General features: G+C 39.1%; 1 protein-coding gene across 1 annotated transcript in view; it reads left to right on the forward strand.

Moving 5' to 3' along the window:
• Positions 1-23,292, forward strand: part of KHDRBS3 (KH RNA binding domain containing, signal transduction associated 3) — an 89,056-nt gene that overhangs the window by 6,253 nt on the left and 59,511 nt on the right. Inside the window, exon 2 of the mRNA XM_041479461.1 lies at positions 19,763-19,881. Within this exon, the coding sequence (XP_041335395.1) occupies positions 19,763-19,881 (119 nt within the window). The remainder of the gene's footprint in view (positions 1-19,762; positions 19,882-23,292) is intronic.

The following is a 23,292-nucleotide window of genomic DNA, read 5'->3' on the forward strand; positions in this document are numbered from 1 at the left end:
TATGTATGTGACCTTTCTGCCCTCTGGCTTCAAGTATAATTAAGAAACAAAGGAATTTAGGATACACTTTTGTTTGAAAGAATCAGGTATCCAAGTTCAGAGTTGAGAAGCATCTGTAAAGTATTCAGTGTGGTACTGCATGACTTTTTAATTGGTATTTAGCAGGGTTCAGTAAAAAGCATGTTTAAATAGATTAACTGGTAACTGACACACCTAATATTTTATGGTGAATTAACTGACTGTTCTTAGCTGAGCTCTGCAGGAATCTTGCAAGCTTAATGTTTACATTATTAATACTGTTTTTCAAATGGAACATAACAAAGGGCAGGGCTTCTATACTGGGTATGTGGAATACTTGATAAAGTGGGGTTGTCTACCCCTGAGTCCTGGGAAGGCAAGCTTCCTTCTCACCCATGCTGTGGGAGCTGTTTGGTAGTGGTGGTGATAGTTCTGGGAATTATTTTAGAGGTGTAGCAGTAGCTAGAAAATTAATATCTTTATGGCCTTAAGCTAAGGCCATAAGGGCATATGGACTCAGGAATTTAATTTTCTTGTGACATTCTACTTACACAAGTCCATATGTCTTAATCTTTGAGGAAATCATGGAAAAATACAATGCTTTGCAAGTTTGAGAAGGTCTGTAGGCCTCTTGCTAGTCTGATTGGTGTGTGAAAGGGATCTTTGACTTGTGCTTTGAGAGCCTGACTGCCTGCAGGAGTGAATAAAAGTGCAAAGAGGCCCTTCAAACTGATGGTGAAATGTCTGGCCAAGAAGTACAAATGAAAAAATGCACAATGCTTTAGCAATGGATGATTAACTCTTAAAGCAGATATAAGGACCAGTAGATTTTGTATATCTTGACATCTTTGCCTCAAAATGAGTTGCATTTATGGACATTTGATCTCTGCTAAATTGTTAAGCTCTTTGAACTGTCAGTGACTTGGGCTGTGCCATAGCTGTAGGTTGGCTGTTTATGCCAAGGAGCAAATTAAAGAGCAGTAACTGGAGAGGTAGCATGAAGAAGCATTGTTAGACTGACTGATGTATTTTTGTACCTCAACAGCTGAGCAGTGCATGTTTTATTCTTTGTGTGTGTATCCTAGCTTTAAATTTTCCTTTGCTTAAACTTGCCTTTGTCATATTTATCACTTACGTCTCTTTTATGTTGTGTTGTTGTTTTTCACCATTTTACCTTATTGTCAAGGCAAACTTATTAAGAAACTAGGCAGTTAAATGGATTTCCTTTCTGTTCTCCATCTCTAGTTGCTATTTGCTGGATGCCATTCATTTCTTATTTTGATGTGTTTATCAGACTTTTGGCTGCAGGTAGCAACTCAACTTCAACAAAGTTGCAAGGCAGCAAAAAAATGTCAGTTTAATTCTTTTAGATGGTAAATCTTTCACATTTTTGGCTTGTATAGGTGTTCTTTTATAGATCTTTATTTTCTAGGAAGAATTTGTTGACAGAGTAATTGGAAACCTAAAAGATTAGAAATCATTTCAGTAAACCCATTGTACTTGATCCAACAAAAAAATTTGTTATAACAACTGCTGCTGTGCTGATCTTGGTATAATGTAGTAACAGTGAAGACCTGAAGTTGCAAATCCTTTAAGGATTTACTGATTTTCTTTGACTTTAATAATCCATCAGGATTGTTCAAAAGGAACAGTCTGAGTAAGATGCCTTTATGTGGACAAGACAAAGAGTATAGGGAAATGTCTTAAGTACTGTGTGCAGTTTCAGACACTACAATATAAATCACAATATAGGAGAAATATAGAAGCATTAAAGGGTGTTCAGAGGAGGACTATGAAGATGAATGGTCTGGAGGAGAAGCCATATGAAATGTGGCTGAGGTCACTTGGTCTGTTCAGCCTGGAGAAGAAGAGACTGAGGGGGGACCTCACTGCAGTCTGCAACATCCTCACGAGGGGAAGAGGAGGGGCTGGCACTGATCTCTTCTCTTTGGGGGCCAGTGACAGGACCTGAGGGCAAGGCCTGAAACTGTGTCAGGGGAGGTTTAGGTTGGATATTGAGAAAATGTTCTTCGCCCAGAGGGAGGTTGGGAGCTGGAACAGGTTCCCCAGGGAAGTGGTCACAGCACCAGGCCTGACAGAGCTCAAGAAATATTTGAACAATGCTTTCAGCCACATAATGGGATTCTTGAGCTGGTCTTGTGCAGGGCCAGGAGTTGGACTTCAGTCCTTGTGGGTCCCTTCCAAGTCAGGATATTCTGTGATTCTGTAAATTACTTCTCCTCTCACTGCTGCTGCATTTGTTGAATGCTTGGAGAAGAAATGTATCTGTAGCCTTTTATTGCCTCAAACCATTCAGTAGCAGTACTCTGGGAAGCAAATGTGTTTGAAAGCAAAAGGTTTTAGATGTTTTCAGCCAGTTTTTCCTACTGCTTTGGGATAAAAATGATGGTTTTTCAGATAAAGAAATGAAGGACTGCTTCTAATGTGGTCATTCTTCCTTTCATGTGTCCTTTTCTGTTTGCTGGTAGTGAACAAACGTTTTTGTTACTGGTTCATTTTGATCCATGTCCTAATTAACTAGAGGTGGTCAAGTACCAATCCTGATGTGTCCCTGGTAAGAAGTCCAGTTTGTGCTCCAATATTTGAGGGTTAAAGAGATTTTTGTTACCTTTCTTCTGCTATTAGGCAGAAATGCTGTGGTGCCCTCTATGCTGACTTCAGTGATACAGCTCCATGAGGTAAAGCAGTGAAGTAAAAAAAATCACCCTTTCCTTCTCTGTCCACCACCAGACTAATGCTAAATGATAAATTTCACTTCTGTTAAAGTGAAAGGCACTATGGTTTTTCATGTCTGTTTGGTTATTTGAGTTTTTATGGTGTTTAACTGTACCCCATCTCCCCTCCTGAGCTTAAAGGAAAGCAGATTTTTCTCAGCTATAGAAACACAGTTTGGGTATGATGTTCTTCATCCATTTGTAGAGTCATGAAAGTTCAGAAAGCATTTTTTCACTTTATTAAGTATCCAACTGCTTCATGACCACTTCTGGCCTATTATTTGAGGCTTAAGAAATCCTAATTTTGAAGAAACTTGTTCACAGATCAGTTTTCTGCCTTCCTTTAAAGGGTTCCCTAAAATCTTTGTGGTAGTTGAAGATGTTTCAGAGGAAAAGTGTTTGTTCTTAATGATTGGTTCAGTTTCTCCATTTAAAGCCTGGTGTGTCTGGAGGAGCTAAGCTGTTTCACAGCAGATGGGCTGCAGTGATACCTTTAGCCCTTGTTAACACTTGCTCCCTATGTGGAGTTATCCCAGTAATATCCTAGGCTGGATAGTCTGCAAGGTGAAATGCAGCACCTTAGTACTAGATCTTAAAGACTGGAAAAGACTCTTGTGGTCCAATTTGTCTTGTGTTACACAGATTAGTCTTAAAGATTCTTTTTGCTTATCATATACCCTTGACCTTTTTATTACACCATGCATCCATGGTCTGGAAAAATGATTAGGTTTTTATTGGCCTACTGTATAAAAGGATACAGCGAAAGATTTATCATGTTTTTAAGGCTTGCTGTATCTGTGCTTTAGACCTTTTTGTTTCTGCAGGCACGTGAGTCTTCAATACCATGTGAAACAAATACTGGGAATGATGTAAGTGTAGTCATAAAGTGCTTGTGAGGGATGTAGTGTTTTTGGCTGGGATTTTTTTTTTCCCAGTAGCCAATGTGAGGTTGTTTTGGATTTGTGATGAAAACAGTGTTGATAACACAGGGATGTTTTCATTACTGCTTAGCAGAGCTCACACAGAGGCCTTTTATGCTCATTCAAGGCCTTTCTGCTCCTCACCCCACTGGCAAGGAGGCTGGGGGGAACAAGGAATGGGGTAAGACACAGCTGGGATAGCTGACCCCAACTGACCCAAGAGATGTTCCAGACCTTATGGCATGATGCCCAGTATATAAAGCTGGGGGGAAGAAGGAAGAGGGGAAGTTTGGAGCATTGGTGTTTGTTTTCCCAAGTCACCATTACATGTAATGGAGCCCTGCTGTCCTCGGAATGGCTGAGCGCCTGCCTGGCCATGGCAAGGGGTGGATGAATTGTTTTGCTTTGCTTATGTGCATGGATTTTGCTTTACCTACTATTGAACTGTCTTTATCTCAACCCACATTATTAATTATTAAGTCTTATTAATTTTACCCTTGTGATTTTCTCCCCATCTTCTTGGTGGGAAGGGAGCACCTCTATGGGGCTTAGTTGCTAGCTGGGGCTAAACCATGACAGAGAATTAATGACCTCTGAAGAATTTTTCCAGCCTTATATCATCTGTGAATTTTAGGATCTTGGGCGATTATGAACTGTTAATATGAGCACACTTTGGAAAGAGCAGAGGCATTCCACAGTGGGCTCTCCTACAAGATTCTAATACAGCATCTTACATGTAGTGATGCAGAGCTATTGACGATGCAGCTTTTGCAGAACGATTTTTAAATGCATCTTTGCCAGGCAACTCTATTATGATTAGGGCACTAATTCCTAGAAAAGGCATTATGTGTGTTTCATTTTTGGGGGACCCGTTTCGGGAGGGTTTTAGAGCGCTTCGGGAATTATTTCTGGAGCGGTGCCAGGAGAGGGCGACAGCGGCCCGGCCCTGCGGGGCTCCCGGGATCGGGTGTGATCCCCCGGGAGAGGCGGGATCGGGGCTGTGGGATCGGGTGTGATCCCCGGGAGAGCCGGGATCGGGGCTGTGCGATCGGGTGTGATCCCCCGGGAGAGGCGGGATCGGGGCTGTGAGATCGGGTGTGATCCCCTGGGAGAGGCGGGATCGGGGCTGAGCTGTAGGATCGGGTGTGATCCCCCGGGAGAGGCGGGATCGGGGCTGTGGGATCGGGTGTGATCCCCGGGAGAGCCGGGATCGGGGCTGTGGGATCGGGTGTGATCCCCGGGAGAGCCGGGATCGGGGCTGTGGGATCGGGTGTGATTCCCTGGGAGAGGCGGAATCGGGGCTGTAGGATCGGGTGTGATTCCCTGGGAGAGGCGGAATCGGGGCTCCCGGGATTGGGCATCAGCCCACCGGGGGAGGCGGGACTGGGGCTCCCGGGATCGGGTGTGAGCCCCCGGCACACTCCGGAGCGGGTGTGATCCCCAAGGGCTGGGCTCGGGTTCCAGCCCCTCGGGAGAGCGGGTCGGTGCCAGGCGGGTGCCGGGAGCCGCCGGTGTTCGCCTGTGCAGCGGCTCTCGCAGCCAGGTGTGTTCTGTCTGTCCTCAGGCGCAGGTGTGTCCCTGTCCTGCTGTAACCCCAGCCCGCAGCCGCTCGCTCCCTCCCCCGCCAGGGAAGGGGCGGGAATCGGAAGAGTAAAAATTAGAAAACTCTGCGTGAAGATACTTTGATAAGCGAGGTACAGGCTGCACACACAAGCAGATGAAAACAAGGAATCCATTCTCCACTTCCTATGAGCAGGCAGGTGTTCAGCCATCTGCAGAAATTCCAGAATTCCATCGCACCTGACTGTGGCTCGAGGAGACAAATGCTTCCACCTTGAACATCCTCCCCCTTCCTTATTCCTTCCACTCCAAATGTTCACCAGTTCCTTCTGCCTCTCTCTTTATATATTGAGGATGACACCATGTCATATACAGGGATGGCTTTAAACTAAAGGAGGAGAAATTTGGATTATATGTTAGGAAGAAATTCTTCTCTCTGTGCTGAGACACTGGCACAGGTTGCCCAGAGAAGCTGTGGAAGCCCCATCCTTGGAGTGTTCCAGGTCAGGCTGGATGGGGCTCTAAGCAACCTGGTCCAGGGGAAGGTGTCCCTGCCTATGGCAGGGAGTATGGAACTAAATGATATTTAAAGTCACTTCCACCCCAAACCCTTCTATGACCTGAAGTAGCTTTGACCTGTGGTGTTTTCTTCATGTATGCTTAAGCTATTAAGACTGCTGTCAGTCCAATTTGAAAAATCTTGAATAAAATTTAAAAAAAAAAATTTCCCAGACTTCTAAATTTCAAGCTATTAAAATATTCCTTTATTATCAGCTGATTAAATGGAGAGCACAGGGAAATTACCATAATGGTATTTATAAATTATTTATTTATAGATGCACTTATATAGTTTGCAGACCTGAAATAATAGGCCTTGTTTGAAACCCTAAGTAATAGTTCATGTAGTTCAATATAAAATTAATTAAAAATGCTGGTGTGTATTTCATTACCACATAAGTGGCAAGTAACTGGCTGTGGGATCAGGTCTATAAAGAGCTCTAAGCAAATTATCCTTTAGATTAATGCCCTGATAGTGGAAAATGGATGTGATTTGCTTTCTTAACTTTTAGATTATAGTTTAGACTTGACTGGTGTGCTGAGCATTGTGCTAACATAATGTATTTTCTGCCTCTGAGTAGGTTGTAGGTCCTGAAGGTACCAATCCCTTATTCCTTTTTCCTGTGTTCAAAGCAATGACCAAAGCTTCCAGCATGAGGCTGATGCTGAGTATTTATTTAGTTACTCTAGGCAATAGCTAAAGTACTCAACTTGCTGGATAGCCTCCTGCTTGGTCATTTTTCTGGAGAAAGCAGTGAAATAGGAAATAACTGAATCAAAGGTACTTTTTTTCCCACTTGGATAAAGTATAAGGTAAAACTGTAGGTTTAATTCTTTACTGTTCTTTCAGACAGTTTTGCTTAACTTTGTATTACTGCACTGGAGTAGTAGTAACTGGCTAGAGCTCAGCCCTGTAGCTTGTATTTCAGTAAGTGTTTTAGCAGTAACTTCATTATTTCTAAGTCTGTGCAAATGGTGCTAATCACGTCGGTATGTCTTGTCAGCATCTGTATGAGGTATTTTTTGGCTCCTCATTTGGAAAGGTTTCATTGCTGTTATCAAAGCTGAGATTTGAAGATTTTCTGCAGAGTCATTGGAAAAGAGCTGAGTGGAGGGAATATAGAAAGCAAATGTAGTTCCTTTATTCATGTTTGGTACCTTAAACATGGCTGTGCATACTGTTAGTAATGGATGTCAAGCTGTGCTGTAATAAAACAAATGTGAGCATTATTTTTCTTTCATTTTATTGATGACTAATCAGCTGTTTGAGCTGTATCAATAATAGTCAATCAACTTCTTGTAATGACACCTTTTCCCCTTACAGTACTTGATCCTCAAAACAGCCATCCTGACACAGGAGAAATTTTATGTGTACCTAATTGAAAACCTAGCAGAATAGTGAATGCAATTTCAAGCTAAGCCACAAAATGAAGAAATAAGAGCAGATGGCCCCTTCAGAAAAATAGATTAAACAGAATAGATATTCCTGGCCAGCTACATAGTTAATCTCATGCTTCTTGTCAAGGGGTACTGCCAATACATAGTCATTATGCAAGGGTAAAGTAAAAGCTGTATGAATTTAGTGATAAAAGCTTTCCTTCATTCCCAGCTCTTTCTGATAATTTAGTGTTATGTTTGTATTTTTAAACTTACAGTTATAGCAAGTATGAGTAGTAATCTGTTAAATTAGTTGTGTCTTGCTTTAGAAAGGGATCCTGCAAAAGGAGCAGCTCTGGGAATGTAGTTCCATTTATGATCAATGAAAATTCATGGTAGCATTTCTGGTATTTTCTGGCTCTGTGACACACTGGTGATTGAGTCTTTAAACCCACAAGTCAGATTTGGTAGAGGGATTTGTGAGTGTGTCTCTCCCGTTGGCATGAGAAAGCGTTTATATTCCCTGTGGTTAAATGTTCTTTTCAGACCTATTAGTGGACAGTCAGATTTTTCAGCTCAGTGAAGCACCTTTATTTCTTGGGTGTATGCAAAATAACACATTCCAGCCTCTTTAGGTGGTTATTCTGTATGTGACTGGACGTGTCATTCCTGTACTTGCTCTAAGGTCAATGAATGGGGAGGGGGAAGTGAGATTTGAAACTTAGTAACACATAACCCTTTCTCTAGGAAGACTTCCTGGGTGCACAATTACCCATTGCAACTTTGTTAAGTTTCTTCCCAAATGCACTTTTTTGCTTAGTTTCTCTCAAGTAGTAAGGAGCAATAGAAAAGTCTACCTATTAACTGGTTATTGCTGTCTCAGCTGTCCTTCATCTTTTAGGTACCCAGACTCAAAATTTCTTAAGCAGCTGTATTTTTTAAAAATTCATTCCCTTCGTCCTCTGCCCCATCTAGAAGATAACTTCATTCTGCACTTTTGGAAAATGGAGCATCAACATTTTCTTTCCCGTATAAAAGCAATTTAAGCATCACTGAATCAAGAAGTAATGGCACCTCAGGTAGTTTGCGTTGGCACTTTTCTTATTGTTTCTTGGCAGACAGAAGTGATGAAGGAGCAGAAACTTGAATATATGGGGCTGTGAAGGCAGGTGGGGGACAGGCAGGGCAGGTGTCTGGTTAGAAGCAGCTTCTGCAGGTTCCCAGCATGACTGTTAAAAATATGACCAATTTTGTTTTTGCTGTCTCACCTTGAATGTAGGTGAACTTCCCTGGCTGTGAATTGTTCTACTGCACTTAAAGGTGTCAGCTGTTTTGTGCCTGTGACACTTTGTAGTAGTTGATTTTCAGGGTATAATCTGTAGAAATGTACTGAAATATGCCACTTAAACTATTGAATATAGGAATTACTCCCCTAAGAACCCACATGCTAATCACTGGGAAAAAGTGTTTGGTGAAAGTTGGCATTCTGAAATTAGCTGGATGAAAAATAAAACCGTAACATGTCTAAAGTTAATTTATCAAATAATTGTGTGACATAATTTGGCTGCAGTAAAACTCAGGCATCACATTTTAGATTTTGAGATAAACATTTGATTTTAAACTGTCTTCAAAACAAACTAGTAAGACAAATAAATTTGCAATTGACTTGACTGCTGAGTAATTGCACAGAACATGCAGTTTTCCTGATTCTTACAGTTACACCATAACCATGTCTGTTGGAAAGAAACTTAGACCTTTAAAAATACTTTTTACTGAAGAAAGATGCTATTTGTAAACAAATTTACTAAGCCAAAATATAACTTAACCAGAAGGAGCTGATTAGTTCTGTTTAAGGTGAACATGAAGATACTTTATTTAGAGAAAGATTTTGAGTCAGAGCTGTTTCTTATTGCTAGTAAACCCATACCATAAATGCTACTAAAACTGTAGTGTATTTTAGCTTTGGAAGGTGTGTTTCAGCAAAAGCTTACTGTTGGTAGTTACTTCAGCTATTTATGAAGGTATAAACCATGGTCTGTTTCAGTTTTTCTTAAATTTGGGAAGATGCATAATGTTCTATTAGGTGAATGCTAGAAATACTAGTTTAAGAAAAGAAAACCTTTTTTTCATAGATACCATGAAAGTGGGAAGATTACCTTCCTCAGAAGGATGCTGCATTGACAGGCACATGGTCCTACAGAGGCAGAGATTTATTGCAGCTGTAGATGTGACCACTTTCCTGCAAAGACTGGTCTGTTGAAAGATATTTAGTCCTTTTTTAAGATTTGCAGCTGGATTGAGTCCTTAAGATGGGCTTTTAAGTTTTATAACACTTCTAGGGGAGTCTGATCTTATTATACAATTCTGTGAAGTTTAATAGCATAATATTTGGAAAAAAATTAATATGGTAGCAATATGCATTATCCTGTGTAATGTGTCTCCATACACAGAAAATAATTTGGTTTTGCTTTCTATTGAGCACGTGGAAGGGATTGTAATTAATGTTATCCCTCTGCTAGTTAATTTTTAACTTGGATGTTTGAAGTTTTTAACATCTGATTTATGTTGAAGCCCATACAAAAAATTACTACACAAATTTCTTTAAGCTGCACTTTCCCACAGGACAGTCGATGTGCAAGCTGCCTTTTTACCTTTTCTTGCCAAGTTACATTACTGCACCCCAGGATTGTAATGGGTGACAAAAATTAAAAGTACTGCCTACAATAATTTTATCAAAAATGGTGCTTTACTTCTTTTATCTGCTGGCAGTGGAAGTGATGGCCTTCTGAAGGAATCATGAAGTGGTTTGGGTTGGAAGGACCTTAAAGGTCATTTAGTTACAAACCCCCTGCCATGGATAAGGACACCTTCCACAGGACCAGCTTGTTTAAAGTATTATGAAAGCATTTTTAAAATTTGTGATTTTTTTGTTTTGTTTTGTTTTTTAGAGTTTTGTTTTGTTTTTCATCCATTTTATGACCCATGACCTGTTTTTGTGGTTTTGTGTTCTGTCTATACAAGATTACTTTTTCACAGCTTACTTGCACATCAATAGTTCTTTAGTAAACAAAGTTTCAGACATGGAATTTCTCAGGATGCTGAGAAGTTTACATCAAAGGACCAGGAAGCTTGTGTTAAAACTCAGCAATATGAGAAAATTACAAACAGTAGGTTGAAACAAGAGATTATACATGAAGCTTACTGCAGTCTATGCTATTTTTAATGGTTCATCTTTTAGAGGCTCTAAGCAGTGATTGCATTCACTTTCTGAGTTCATTCAAATCAGTGCAGTGCCACAGAATATATAGATGTTTTTTTATCAATTCTATAGTAAGATTGAGGTTATACTTGTTGGTAGAGCTTATGTAGGATCAGTGGGTGTGAGTTTAAGTCATAGCAGAGTCTGGTGCTAACTCTGAATTTCACTGAATTAAATATAAGAATTTAAAAACACTATAGATACTTGCAATAGCTTTATCTCTGTTCCTTTCCCTAATTCTGTGTGAAATATGGACAGTGACAAGTTTTTATTGGACAGAAAATGCATTTTGGACAATGTTGCATTCTGGGAAGCAGTGGGAAAAGCTGTATGCTGTGTGCATTTTCAGCCATGCACAAGGAGAGGGAAAACAATGGACTGCTGTACCCTGGGTCTGTCCATATCAGTTCCCCTGGACTGTTCTAGCATTCCTATGATGAATGAATGACATTGATTTGTACCATGCTTTCAGGTGACAAATCATGGCTTGCTATGTCCCAGTATTTAATGAGAAATAAATCTTGGGCTTGGGGAAGAATTTATTGGAACTAGTATTTTTTAAAAAATACCAAAGATGGAACAAATCTTTCCTCCAAAAAATAATTTCAAAACTCTTCAACAAAACAGCAGAAATCAAGACACTTATTAAACTTGCATGAGAGGAAGGATCACCACTTCCAAAGTGCTGGCAGTGCTGTTCTGGTGCAGCCCAGGTACTGGTGGCCTTTGCCAGTGCACCTTCCTGGCTGATGCTCAACTTGTTTGAGCTTCAGGACCTCTTCTGCAAAGCTGCTTCTGGTGTTTGGTTTCCAGGCCATTCTCTTGCATGGGGTTGTTCCTCCACAGGCAGAGGACTTTGCACTTCCCTTTGAACTGCAGGACTGCTGCCCATTCCTCCACCTCTTCGAGGCACTTTGGGTATCATCACAACCCTCTCGTGTTTGGATTGCTCCTGGTTTTCTGGTGTGTAAAGCTGCTGAAACTGCACTCTGTGCCATCAGCCAGATCACTGATGAAGATGTTAAATATCATTGAACCTCAGAGCTCACCACTGATGACTGGCCCCTGGCTGGCCTGGTTGTGATGGCCCTGACAGAGTCCTTTGAGGCAGGCACGTCAGTTTTCAGTCTGCCTCACGTCTCTATCCTGTGCCTCATCAGTCCACAGGAAGATGGGGTGTGGGAGGCTTCTCAAAAGCCCTACTACAGATGGGGTGGACACATCAGCTCTTGTCTCATCTCACATTGTTCATAGTGCTGTTCAGTACGTGTGACTTCCCTGCCATGAATTTCTGCAAACTGCTCTCTCATCTTGGCTTTCCATGCTTGGAAATGGTTTTCAAGAGCTGTTCACTACATCACCTTTCAGGAGATCAAAGTGAGTTTTACCTTGCTGTGGTGTCCCAGCTCCTCCTCCCTGCTCTTGAAGATAGGACTGCTTTGCCTCAGGCATCAGTGACATTCCCTGATGACCATGACCTTACAGAAACAGTGGCCTGTTGATGACATCAGCTATTTCTGTCAGTATTTGTGCATGTTTCCTGAAACTTCTGCTTTAGTGATGGTTTCAAGCAAATTGTGACTTACAGAAGGTGTGAGTTGTGTTTTACTGATATTTGTCAGTGGAATGTGACACATTAATGAATTAAGGATTTCCACAGTGTGAGGCTCTACCTTGGCCTTCTGTCATTGGGATGGAAGCTCCTGGCAAAGCTCTAGTTGCCTAAAAATATTTTTTTGAGAAGTAGAAGATAACACTTGTTTGTATTGCTGGTGGCTACATAAATCTTGCATAATGCTAAGTAAACAGCTGTACATTTATTTGTGTAACTATCAATTATACAAAACACAGGGATGTGTTTTGTTAGCCATAGCTATCTTCTAGTATTAAATATGGTTTGTTTGAATCTGCTGGCAGATTTTTAGACCGCAGTCTTTGCCAGTGCCTTAAAGTGTGGTCTTAATAGTGCTCAAGTCTGTCTGTTTTAATGGTCAGCAATTGGATGTGCTATGGCTACTACTTCACCTTGGCAATAGTTTAAAATGTGATATTTGCGCATTGAGAGCTGCAGGTTGTGTCCATTTTTCAGCTGAGATCTGCCTTTTCTTGTCAAAGTTGTCAGAGGAGTCACAGAAAGTTTGTAGTACTCTGCAGTGCTATGTGTGTGATAAGGAGGAAAGATTATAGGCCCTTCTTGATGTCTCACCAAAATGTCAAGTGGAATCTTGTGTAAGAGCTACCTGGCTGTGCTCATATGCTGAAATGAAATAGGTGAAACAGCTGCTTGTAGGTGCTTGTGATACAGAATATTAATTTCATTTTGCCTGGGTCCTATGTACCAAGTAGTGTAAGATGCTCCGTACACTGGATTTTATTTTTAAGTTACAGAACAAATGAGTTGACTTTTTGTAGCTAGTGGATTCCTGACCTTGCTAATTTAGAAATATTCATGCTTAAAGAAAGATCTGCAGTAGGTAAAATGTATCATAGGTAGAGTAGCTAAATCATACAGCTGATTTTAGCATTTTGCTATAAGTTGTCTTCACAATGAGATAAATAATTTTTAGAGGGGTAGATTGAGGATATGGGACTGCCATCTACATCTTGTTTTCTTCCTGAGCAAGACTGATTAAACATCTGTTAATACGTTATGCATGATTTTGACAGTTCCTACTGTGGTACTTCCTACCTTACTGCTAATATTAATCAGTCTAAACAGATTTTAGTGGAGTCATTTTTGATGTGAAGGTAATAGGTGTTCATTTAGTTTTGAATTGCTTAAATAAAAAAGCCCATTCAAAATATTTGTCATGTTGGTGACTGAAATTTATTTTCAGATCAGTGCAGATAGTAGTACCTAGAGTGTAAAATAGAACTTATAATGCCTCTGAATGCAATTTAAATAAAGATTGGTTTGAGTCCTTCAACAGGGATATTATTATTAATTTGAGAATTCTGAATGCTGTAGACATCATTCTGGCATGAACTGCTTATTTTATTGTAAATTGAAATTAGATTCATTGTCAGTTGCTTTTACAAAATTAAGGTGGCATATGAAAGACAGTTATTTGGAATTCAACTACTGTAATAATGAGCATTAGTTGAAACAAATTAGTGTGAGTTTTTTTATGCACAATTCATGCTCTTAATGCATTGCTTTCTCTGCCAGTTCAGAATTAGGACCTATTATAGATGCAAAACTTGCAATTTTTAAAAAGAATTTTTAAAGGATTAGAATGTTGGCTGAGGAGAGTAGGTGAAGTTTTCTGAGGGCCTTAAAGGAATGGGGATGGCTGCATTAATAGAAAAACAGCATTAAAAATGGAAAATTCTGTTGCATTTTTATGTGTTTTAGACCCATTCAGGCTGAGTCTAAATGTTGCCATTCCATATATATTTAGTTTCCTTATTTTAAATATTTTGAGGCTATTTTTGTTTGATTACTTTAGTTCCCTAATTTCCCTTTTTTTTTTTTTTTAATGAAGATACACTAATTAGCATTTACTTTGGAAACATCTTAGAGGGTAGAAAAAGGGACATTTGTCTAAGCATTTACTCATATCAGAAAATGTTTAGTTGCTGAACTTAATTATATGTTTTTCTGGGGGATTGAGATGCCATATACAGTCGAAATTGGGAAATTCTGCATTTTTCTGTGAATGTCTGAAAAGAGAAACTGCTTTGGAGCAGACTGGACTATGCTAGACATGCTTTAAGATACTCAAAAGGAGCAGGAGGCTAAGGTTGCCTCTTGTTTAGTGCAAAAATTGGGAAGGTTGTGCAGCTTCATGCTGATCAAGGGGACAGGGAATGAGTAGTCGGTCTCTTAGAGGCTGTTGTAAGGAAGTCTATGAAGTTTATTTCAGCAAGCCTTTTGGAGTTTATTAAAGCCTTGGTGTGGTGATTCTAGTTCAAGTTCGTGCTGTGCAGTACTGTTTTCAGCTCAAAAGTTGAGAAATATTGTTTGGAGAGGTGCTGATTCAAAGAACTTTTAATCATCCCCTAGTAGGACAGGGAATAAAGGAGTCCAGGATAAAAGATGTATAATCTAAAGCACAATCAAGACCATTTTACTACAACAATAATGAGATTAAGCTCTCATCAATTAAATGAAACTTAGAATTGTAATTGAGTTCACCATCTTGTGTGCTCTGGATTTACAGAATTCCTGGAAGGTCTGTGGGCAATCAGTCAGCATCCAGCACAGCAGACTTCTATGACTTGGCTTCGTTGGAAAAGTTTTAATATTTTTTTTTAAGAATAGGTGTTCTTAAAATGTGTCTTCTGGGATAAATTATGGGGTTTGCCACAGTGAAAAATTCTGAATAAACAGTATGAAATGCTGATATTATCAGTTTTTGTCCATTAAGGAAACACTTTTTTTTTTTTTCTGAAATTCCACTACAACTGACTTGGAGCCCCCTTTTCCTCTGGGAGCTTGTCTCTTATCAAAGCTTGACTGGGTTCCTTAAAGGGGGTCTTCCTAAAATGCAAACTAATAGGTTGAGGGCTGTTTTTTGTGGTACCATCACTTTGATTTGTTTCTGATGTGAAACCAAAAGGAATCATGCTGCCAGAGGAAATGGCCATCCAGCTCAGTGTTCTGCCTCCATCAATGGGCAAAACCCGTGAGTTTTCTAGAGCTGAAAGGACAGGGGAAATATGTAAAGATACTTAGCCTTCAGTTTGACTTAAGAGCTTTCTGAATTGAGGAGGGTGTGACTTTTCTTAGTCAACTGTGAAGTTGTGAGAATTCACTGAGAAATATTATTGCTGTTGGGCTATGCTTCAGTAGTTGTACAACATGCTTGATTGAGTCAGTCTAGATCTTGATGTTTCCTTTTCTTAGATACAAGGCAATAAAATTGCCCAAATAAAGCAAAATCTATTGCTTCTATTGTATAATGTTAGTAATTTTCAAACCCACTTGATTTAGGAGTATTTTTAAAGGATAATGTAATTCTAAGAGTATTTTCACTTTCAAAATGAATGTGGAAACCACTTCTAGTGCAATTGCAGCGCAGTTCCATCAATGCCCTCTTCTCTTAAGCTGTGATCACGTGGATATCCTTGAATGAGCCTTGCATTTTTCACTTTTTCTTCCATCCAAAGCAGGAAAAAGTTAGTACAAAATTTGGACATAATGGTGTGTTTGGTAAGACATCTGAATGTCAGGAAATAAAGTAGAAACTTTAAGGATTTGCAGGCAAATTGACCTGGTTTTTGTTTCTCCTGATCTTGTGTAAGGGAAATATTGCCTTAAGAACAAATGCAGTAAACATTTCTATTTACTCTGAGGATGACATTAGTTCTTATATTTATTATACTGATTTACTACAGACAAATAGGGCATCACTTTGCTCAGCATTAAACACAAGTATTTATATTGGCTTAGCCGAGGGAGCTGGAATCCTGGATTGTACTTCTGCCCCAGGAAGATTAATTCTAATTGAAGAATAATAAGAAACAATTCTACTTCATCATTATCTGATGTATCTACCACTGTTATTTGGTGAATTAACTGAGGACTAATCATTGCTTAGATCTCTGCTATGATTAAATCTAAAGAAAAGAATCCAGTTTTATTACTGCATGCAGTGAAATTCCTGTTGCATTAGCTGCATCCTTGGTCTGAGAACATGAGATTTTAATCTATAGCATTATGGGAAGCTTTAATCACATGTTTATTTACTGTTTGTGATCTAGGAAATGGCATTGCTTCATATAGCAAAGCAGTGCAGAATGTAATCTAAGGATTAAGAAAAGGCAAATCTTCCTATCCATTTGACCTTGAAAATCTGATTGGATTTCCTGTGTGATCTGGCATGATTTTTCCCTAATTATCTAAACTTGATGTATATGAATGATATTGCAAGAGCGTTGCAGATCTGGATAAAATTCTAATGCTTAGCTGTGTTTCTTATTCATCCTAGATTTCAAGTGCAAAGAAATTAAAGAAAAAAAAAAAAAGTGAAATCTGAGATAAAATGTGATCAGTGGACTGGACTTTGTTAATACAAAACTAAAGTCTTTTACAACAGCAATGAAGAGGCAGAAAGTCTTAAATCAGTTTGATTAACATTAGACCATAATAGGAAAAAAATTACTTAATCTTTGTACTGCTTTGGCAATGGGCTATGGCTGTTTGTTAGTAAAGTAATTTGTCTTTAAAACAAATGAGGGAAATTGTGATGCATTTTGCTGAGAGCTGATTTGCAGCCTCTTAATGGGTTTCAGTAGCTTCTTCAAGCAAAAAGAAAGTTGTTTAAACAGTGCAAGTAAAAGAATAAAGGGTTTTTGCTTAAAATGCTCAATAAAGTGTGTAGATACTTGGGATAGGAAAACTGATTTAAGGAGTAAGTAAAGTGTTTCTTTTAATAATTACTTTAGTGACTTGGAAGTTCAGTATCTACTAGAGCAAGAAGAGAATGGTCTTTTCATGTTTTTTATCAGCTCAAAATAGTCCCATATTATGAGCATATTTAGAATTAATCACATTGTTGCAGCCAAGTCCTTCAAATACCAATTCAAATAACTTTTTTGAGCTAAAGTATTTAGGAAATACAATTAGCACTGTATTGATCTATTAAGGAATTTTATGAAGCTGGCTCAGCTGAAGAATGTTACTGAGGTAGAACTCTGTGCTTAAAGTGCATTTTAAGTGCATCTGAGATGTCTGAAACAACTCATTTCCAGGTGTAATATTTTTTGGCAATTTCTTGGAAGCTCCTTAAGCCACTGCTGATTCATAAAGTTGTGGTTCTCTCTTTCAGGTGGGCAGGGGGATGGCAGTGTATGCCATGCTGTGCATTTGGGGATAACATATGACTCAACATGAGAAAACAAATTTTTAGCTTTACCAGTTCATGGGCTTTGATGCTGAAGATATTATTATTTTGTAAATTTAGATTCTTCAGGTAAAAGTCCTTTCCTGTAGCAGTAATTACAGTGACTGAGAACTCGTAAATGTCTTGCACCAGGCTGGGATCAGTTGAACTACCTGGAGGGTCTTGGTGCTCTGCTCTGTCACAAAAAAATACAGCAAAATGCATTAATTGAATTTAATATTTAATGGAGTTTAACTGTGTTTTTCTGCCTTAGAAGAAGTTTTAGTCCTAACATTTAAAATCAATACTAAATCATATAATTTCAAATTTTGTTGCAACTGCATTTGCTTCAGTCGTTACAAATTGATGTATTTTTATTACAGTTTTAATAATCAGCATTTCATGGTGTAAAATATTGCTCAAGATGAGCAAATTTCTGATCAGTTTTAAGCTTTGAATGTTTATACTAACAGTAATGCCAACAGCAGCCTTAAAATTAGTGGTTTTTTACTTGTAAAACATAAAAATCTTTATGTACCTAATCTTGTTTATCAAGTGAAATCAAAGAGCTTTGTCACTACTGTCCTTGTTATATGAGGAAAGAGCAGTGTGAGGTGTATCTGTATTTGAATGCTGTGACAGTATTGTGCTTTTACACCTGAATGTGATATTTGGAAACTTCTAAAAGGTACCAGTCATCTGATTCCTGAGTGGGAACATCACACCCTATAAAATTTTAGTCTTAATTTCACCTAGAAATGAGTTCCTAATTAAATTGGTATAACTTTCCTTTTGTTTAATTGCTCATAATTCCCTGGTCTGTAATGTGGCATTTCCGAATTTCCATTTTTACCTGGATTTCGAATATTGAAATGTTCTTCAGCTGTTGTTAGCTGGTGGGATAATGGTGCTTTTTGTTTACTGAGCATGGTAAAACAAAGGACATGCTGCAGCAAGGTTACTTTGATAGGGCTTCTCCAGAATTCTTACACTGATACATTCCGTAGGAATCAAAAACTTCATAGAGACTTGACAAGAAGTTTTGGAGGTACCGCTGGGGAATTCTTTTCCTTCAAGAAGCCTTCAGATATTCTGAGGCTGGTTTGACTTCCTAAGTTTTCAGGGACTGAACAACCCTTGGATAAATTGAATAAATTGGATAAATGAACAGTAACTTGGATAAATTGGTTTTTTCCTGTTTTGTGTTAGTGAAGTTAAAACTTGAATGGAAGATAAGTTTCAGTTATTACAAAAGATGTTGGCATTTTAATTCTGTACGGGTAGATGGAAATGGAATGGTATTCATTAAACAAATCTGCTAATAATGCATGGATTTTTTTTTGTAGTTACAAATTTGTTGGTTTATTCTCTTTTTCATTGGTCCTAATTTCAAACCAGACTGTCTTTGAAAGTGTACTGAAGGCTGGTTTCTCCTGTATTTTTGATTGGTTTCTTTGCGTTCAAGTTTTCATTGCAGTCTCCTCTCAGCTTAAGATCACATTCCCATTAAAGAAACTGCGAGGTCTTGATGAATGTCCTTAGTTTCTAGTGGTCCAGTAGAGTAGAAGGGTGTTTCTTGTTGTAACAGATGAACAAGATCCATGGAGATGCTTGTGGAGGAGAAGTGCTAGATTCCCACAGAAGAATTCTCTGGCACTTGTGAAATGGGTTGAGTTTTGGTGTGTGCTGACATCTTCAGTGCTGCAGCCCCCAGCATGATGGACCCAATCCAGGAAGTACCTCAAGAAGTGCTTCACTTCATCTCCCTGTATACTCCTCATGAATCCTCTCTAATGAAATGAAATCTGCAGTTTTTCATCAGCACACTGGAGAGTCAATATTTGGAGAAAAGTATAATCAAGAGTCATTTTTGTGTGTGCCTCTGGAACGAGTAAAGTCATGCAAGCCAGTTTCAACTTCTAAATCCCATTCCTAATAATGTCATTGTTGGTATAACACTAATCTGGGATTTTTGGGTATGATCTATGTGCCTCAATTACGTTTCTGAAATTCCAAAAGATTAACTTGACATTTGTTCCTAAGTTCACTGTAGAAAGCCACTATGAAAACTGATACTTTATTTATAGAAGAGGAATAAAATTGTTGAATGTTAAACTAGGTTGTTTTTTAATTTATACATGCTCAAAGGTATCTAGGAATAGTTTTCACTAATGGAGCCATATAAAAAAATATATCCTAAGTGTTAAGTGAGTACAGTGTTTGCAATGCTAATTCAAGATGCTGCTATGAACATGAATACACAAAAAAGGGAAACATGCTTTATCCTATTGGCCCTGTATAACCAATTATATATATTGATTACACAAGTTGTCATAAGTATACCATACAGTATTAGCTTTGAAATTTATTTATACTGAATTTGAAGGTATTGATTACACAAGTATACCATACAGTATTAGCTTTGAAATTTATTTATACTGAATTTGAAGATTCTCGGCTTTTGGATTGTTGCATTAAACTAAAAAATATAACCTTTTTCTTTAACAGAAATTGAAAAATTCCAAAAAGGGGAAGGAAAGGAAGAAGAAAAGTATATTGATGTAGTCATCAATAAGAATATGAAGTTGGGACAAAAAGTTCTGATTCCAGTAAAACAATTCCCTAAGGTAAGCCAAATTTTCATATTTGGTAGATGTAAGTTCTTATAAAAGATATTTCACTAGTATCTTAACTATTCTTTAATGTAACATTTAAAACTATTATCAGTCACTACTGTTGTTCTTCTGCAGTCTGTTCTGTAAGAGCTCTAAGACAGAAGTGATTCTACCTTTGAGCTCCTACATTCTTCATTTGTTGGAATAAACATGCAGGAAAGTGGTGCTGGTCACACAAAGTAGTATGTTGAGAACAATAATTGAGCCATATTTTTGGGGTAGTAGGATCCTCTTCTGAATATCAAAAGGAAAAACAAGTTTTGAAGTTGAATCTGATGCCAGGCTTTGAAAGTTTCCTATTGCAGCTGGAAGTGCGGCTTAAAATGCACCATTAAGGAACTAATTGTGAAAATTTTCTTCTCATTCTCTAAAGTTTCAGCCATTGTTATTCTTGAATGAATTATAGCTTGACTGCTAAATTATGCAGTCTGTTCTGGAGGGGTAGAGACTGCTTCATTAATATCTTTGCCCACCATGAATTCTTAACACTTCTTTACTGCCAAGTATTATCCTGCACTAAAATATTGCTGCCTGGAAGCATTTATGCAACATTCAGTAGGCTGTGGAACTTTATTATTTTGGTGCTGCTTAAAATTTTAAGGTTAATGTTATGACAATCATATTAGCATTTTTTAATTTGTTTGAAATGGCTTTTTCCTCCTACTAGAAATTTCAAGACTATCTGTTCATGGAGGAAAAAAAGTCATCATTCCTCCCTCCTATTTAGGAAAACCTTTTATAATTTGGTTTTTTGGTTTTTTTTGGTTTTTTTTTTTTTTTTTTTTTTCTGCACAGTATCAGTGTTTTTCTCACAGGCCTGTGCAGGATAACTTGCAGGGATTTCTTTGCTGCTGTTCAAAGTTTCATGAAATATTTCTTGAGTGAGTACAAGGCTGCACATCATGCGGGCGCCTCTTTGAAACTCTGACTTAAGTCATCTTTATGGCTAAGTAGAGCTATATACAAGCATGAAGAAACATGGAGATGGGATTGTAAAATATAGGAACCCCTTACTCCATGGTCAGTGTTTGCAAACAGGATGTTTTACTTCCAGATGTTGAGATGTAGATACTTGGGCTCAGGGGCAAGAAAGGCAAACTGGCTATTAAAAAGGGAAACACTGCCTTCTGAAAGATGCTTCTCCTTCTTTATCTAGTGTCAACTTTCTTTATAGACTAAACACTGAAATTATTTAGGATTGCTAGTAGGAAAGCCCTTGCCATATTTTGAATGGCTGGAGATGCTCTGCTGTTTTATTCTGACCCATAAAGACACTGAACTGGAATAAAGCCTGGTGTGTGCTATGGAAATAAGCCTGAACTTATGTCCAGGCAGGTCCAGGGGTGCAAAATAAAACAGCTGTGCAGAACAGCCATGTCATGTGAATTCCTTCATCTCTGCTAGGACTGCTCCACAGAAAGGAAAATATTGGTATCTCTAGTCACATGTATCTCTATTCTACCAGTGTATAAATCCTAGATACTTAATATTTAAGAATATTTCTACCCCAATATTTGGGGGCTCAACTTCTCTCAGAAATTTCCATTTTATTGCATCTAGATGGGTATTTGATAAAGTTTGCTCATTAAATGTTCTGTAGAGTCAAAATGAACTAAAATTTCTCACTGTATAAGGAGTATCAGTTCAGAATTATGATAGGTACTCCTGATACCTCTGAGAAACACCTGCCCTAAACCACCAGTCACTGCAATTTGCTATCACTTGGTATTAGAACCAGGCTTTTGGTTTTATTTTTGAGATTTAATAAATTATGATACTATGTATGAAGCTTCAACATGGCAAACTAATCCTGGGATACTATAGTCTGCACTAAGTGACATGAGTTTTAGATGCCTGTATGTGGGAGAAAAAGTCTTTTTGCATCAATAAATTTTTGAGGTGCTAATCCTATTTATATTTCATGTGTTCAGAGGAGGGGTCAGAAGTTAGAGATGCTTTGTCAAGATTTGTGGGATGGATATGGGGTTGTTCCAATCATCTTGGTTCCCCTGATGCATGTGTTGGATATTTATCCATGTTGTCTGATTTGTGACAGGTGAAGTGGCTTCACTAAGGACAAGCTGTGTGTGAACTGGTGAACTCCTTTGACAGGGTTACAGGGTTGGTATTAAGTGGGAAAAGCAAGTGACGTTATCTATGTGGATTTGTGCAAAGGATTTGACACTGTCACTCTTGTTCCTAAACTGCAGAGACAGGGAGTTGATGGATGGATGGTTTGGTGGGTAAGGAATTGGCTGGATGGTTGCCCTCAGAGTTGTGATCAACTCAGTGTCCAAGTGGTGACCAATGAGGAGTGGCATTCCTTGGGGGCTGGTACTGGGACCAGCAGTGTTTGACATCTTTGTTGGTGACATGGACAGTGACACTGAGTGTGCCCTCTGCAAGTTCTCTGACCCAGCTGTGTGGTGCCGTTGGCACTTGCTGGAGGGATGGGATGGCATCCAGAGGGACCTTGAGAGTTTGGAGAGGTGGGGCTGTGCAAAGCTCGTGAAGTTCAGCCAAGTGCAAGGTGATCTCTGTGGGTTGGGTCCATCCCAGACACAAATACAGGCTGGGCAGAGAATGGAGCAAGGGCAGCCCTGAGGAGGATGACTTGGGGTGTTGGTGGAAGAGAAGCTCAACATGATCCCAAAATGTGCTTTCACAGCTCTGAAACCAAAGGTAACCTGGGCTGCATCCACAGCCCTGTGGGCAGCAGGTGAGGGAGGGAACTCTTCCCCTCTGCTCTGCTCTGGTGGGACCTGCTGGAATGAGTCCAGAGGAGGTCATGAGGATGACTGGGTCTGGAGCACCTCTGCTAGGAAGATGGGATGAGAGAGCTGGAGAAGGCTCCAGGGAGACCTTACAGCATCTTCAGTACCTAAAGAGGGCGTAAAAGATAGCTGGAAAGAGACTTCTTACAAGGGCATGCAGTGATTGGGCAAGTGGGGATGGTTTTAAACTGAAGGAGGAGAGATTTAGATCAGATAGTAGGAAGAAATTATTCACAGAAAGAGCAGTGAGGCATCTGGTATAGTTGCTCAGAGAAGCTGTGGATGCTTCATCCCTGGAAATGTTCAAGGCCAGGCTGGATGGGGCTTTGAGCCACCTGATTGAGTGGAAGGTGGCTCTGCCCATGTCGAGGGGTTTGGAACTGGATGATCTTTAAGGTACCTTCCATCCTATGATTCTCTTCTGCAGAACTTACCAAAAATATTGTGGTCCTCATAAAAACCTTAAGTGCTGTTTTGCATAAATGCTCTGTGCCTCTGCACTGCTGTTCTCTGTGTATGTGTGCAGTTTTCCTAGATCATTTTACCTGTGGTAGGTGTTGGTATTGCTGCAAATGTGTTGTTGGTAGAA

The sequence above is a fragment of the Pyrgilauda ruficollis genome, unplaced genomic scaffold (assembly GCF_017590135.1).
Source record: "Pyrgilauda ruficollis isolate IOZ18807 unplaced genomic scaffold, ASM1759013v1 scaffold48, whole genome shotgun sequence".
NCBI classification, from domain to species: domain Eukaryota; kingdom Metazoa; phylum Chordata; class Aves; order Passeriformes; family Passeridae; genus Pyrgilauda; species Pyrgilauda ruficollis.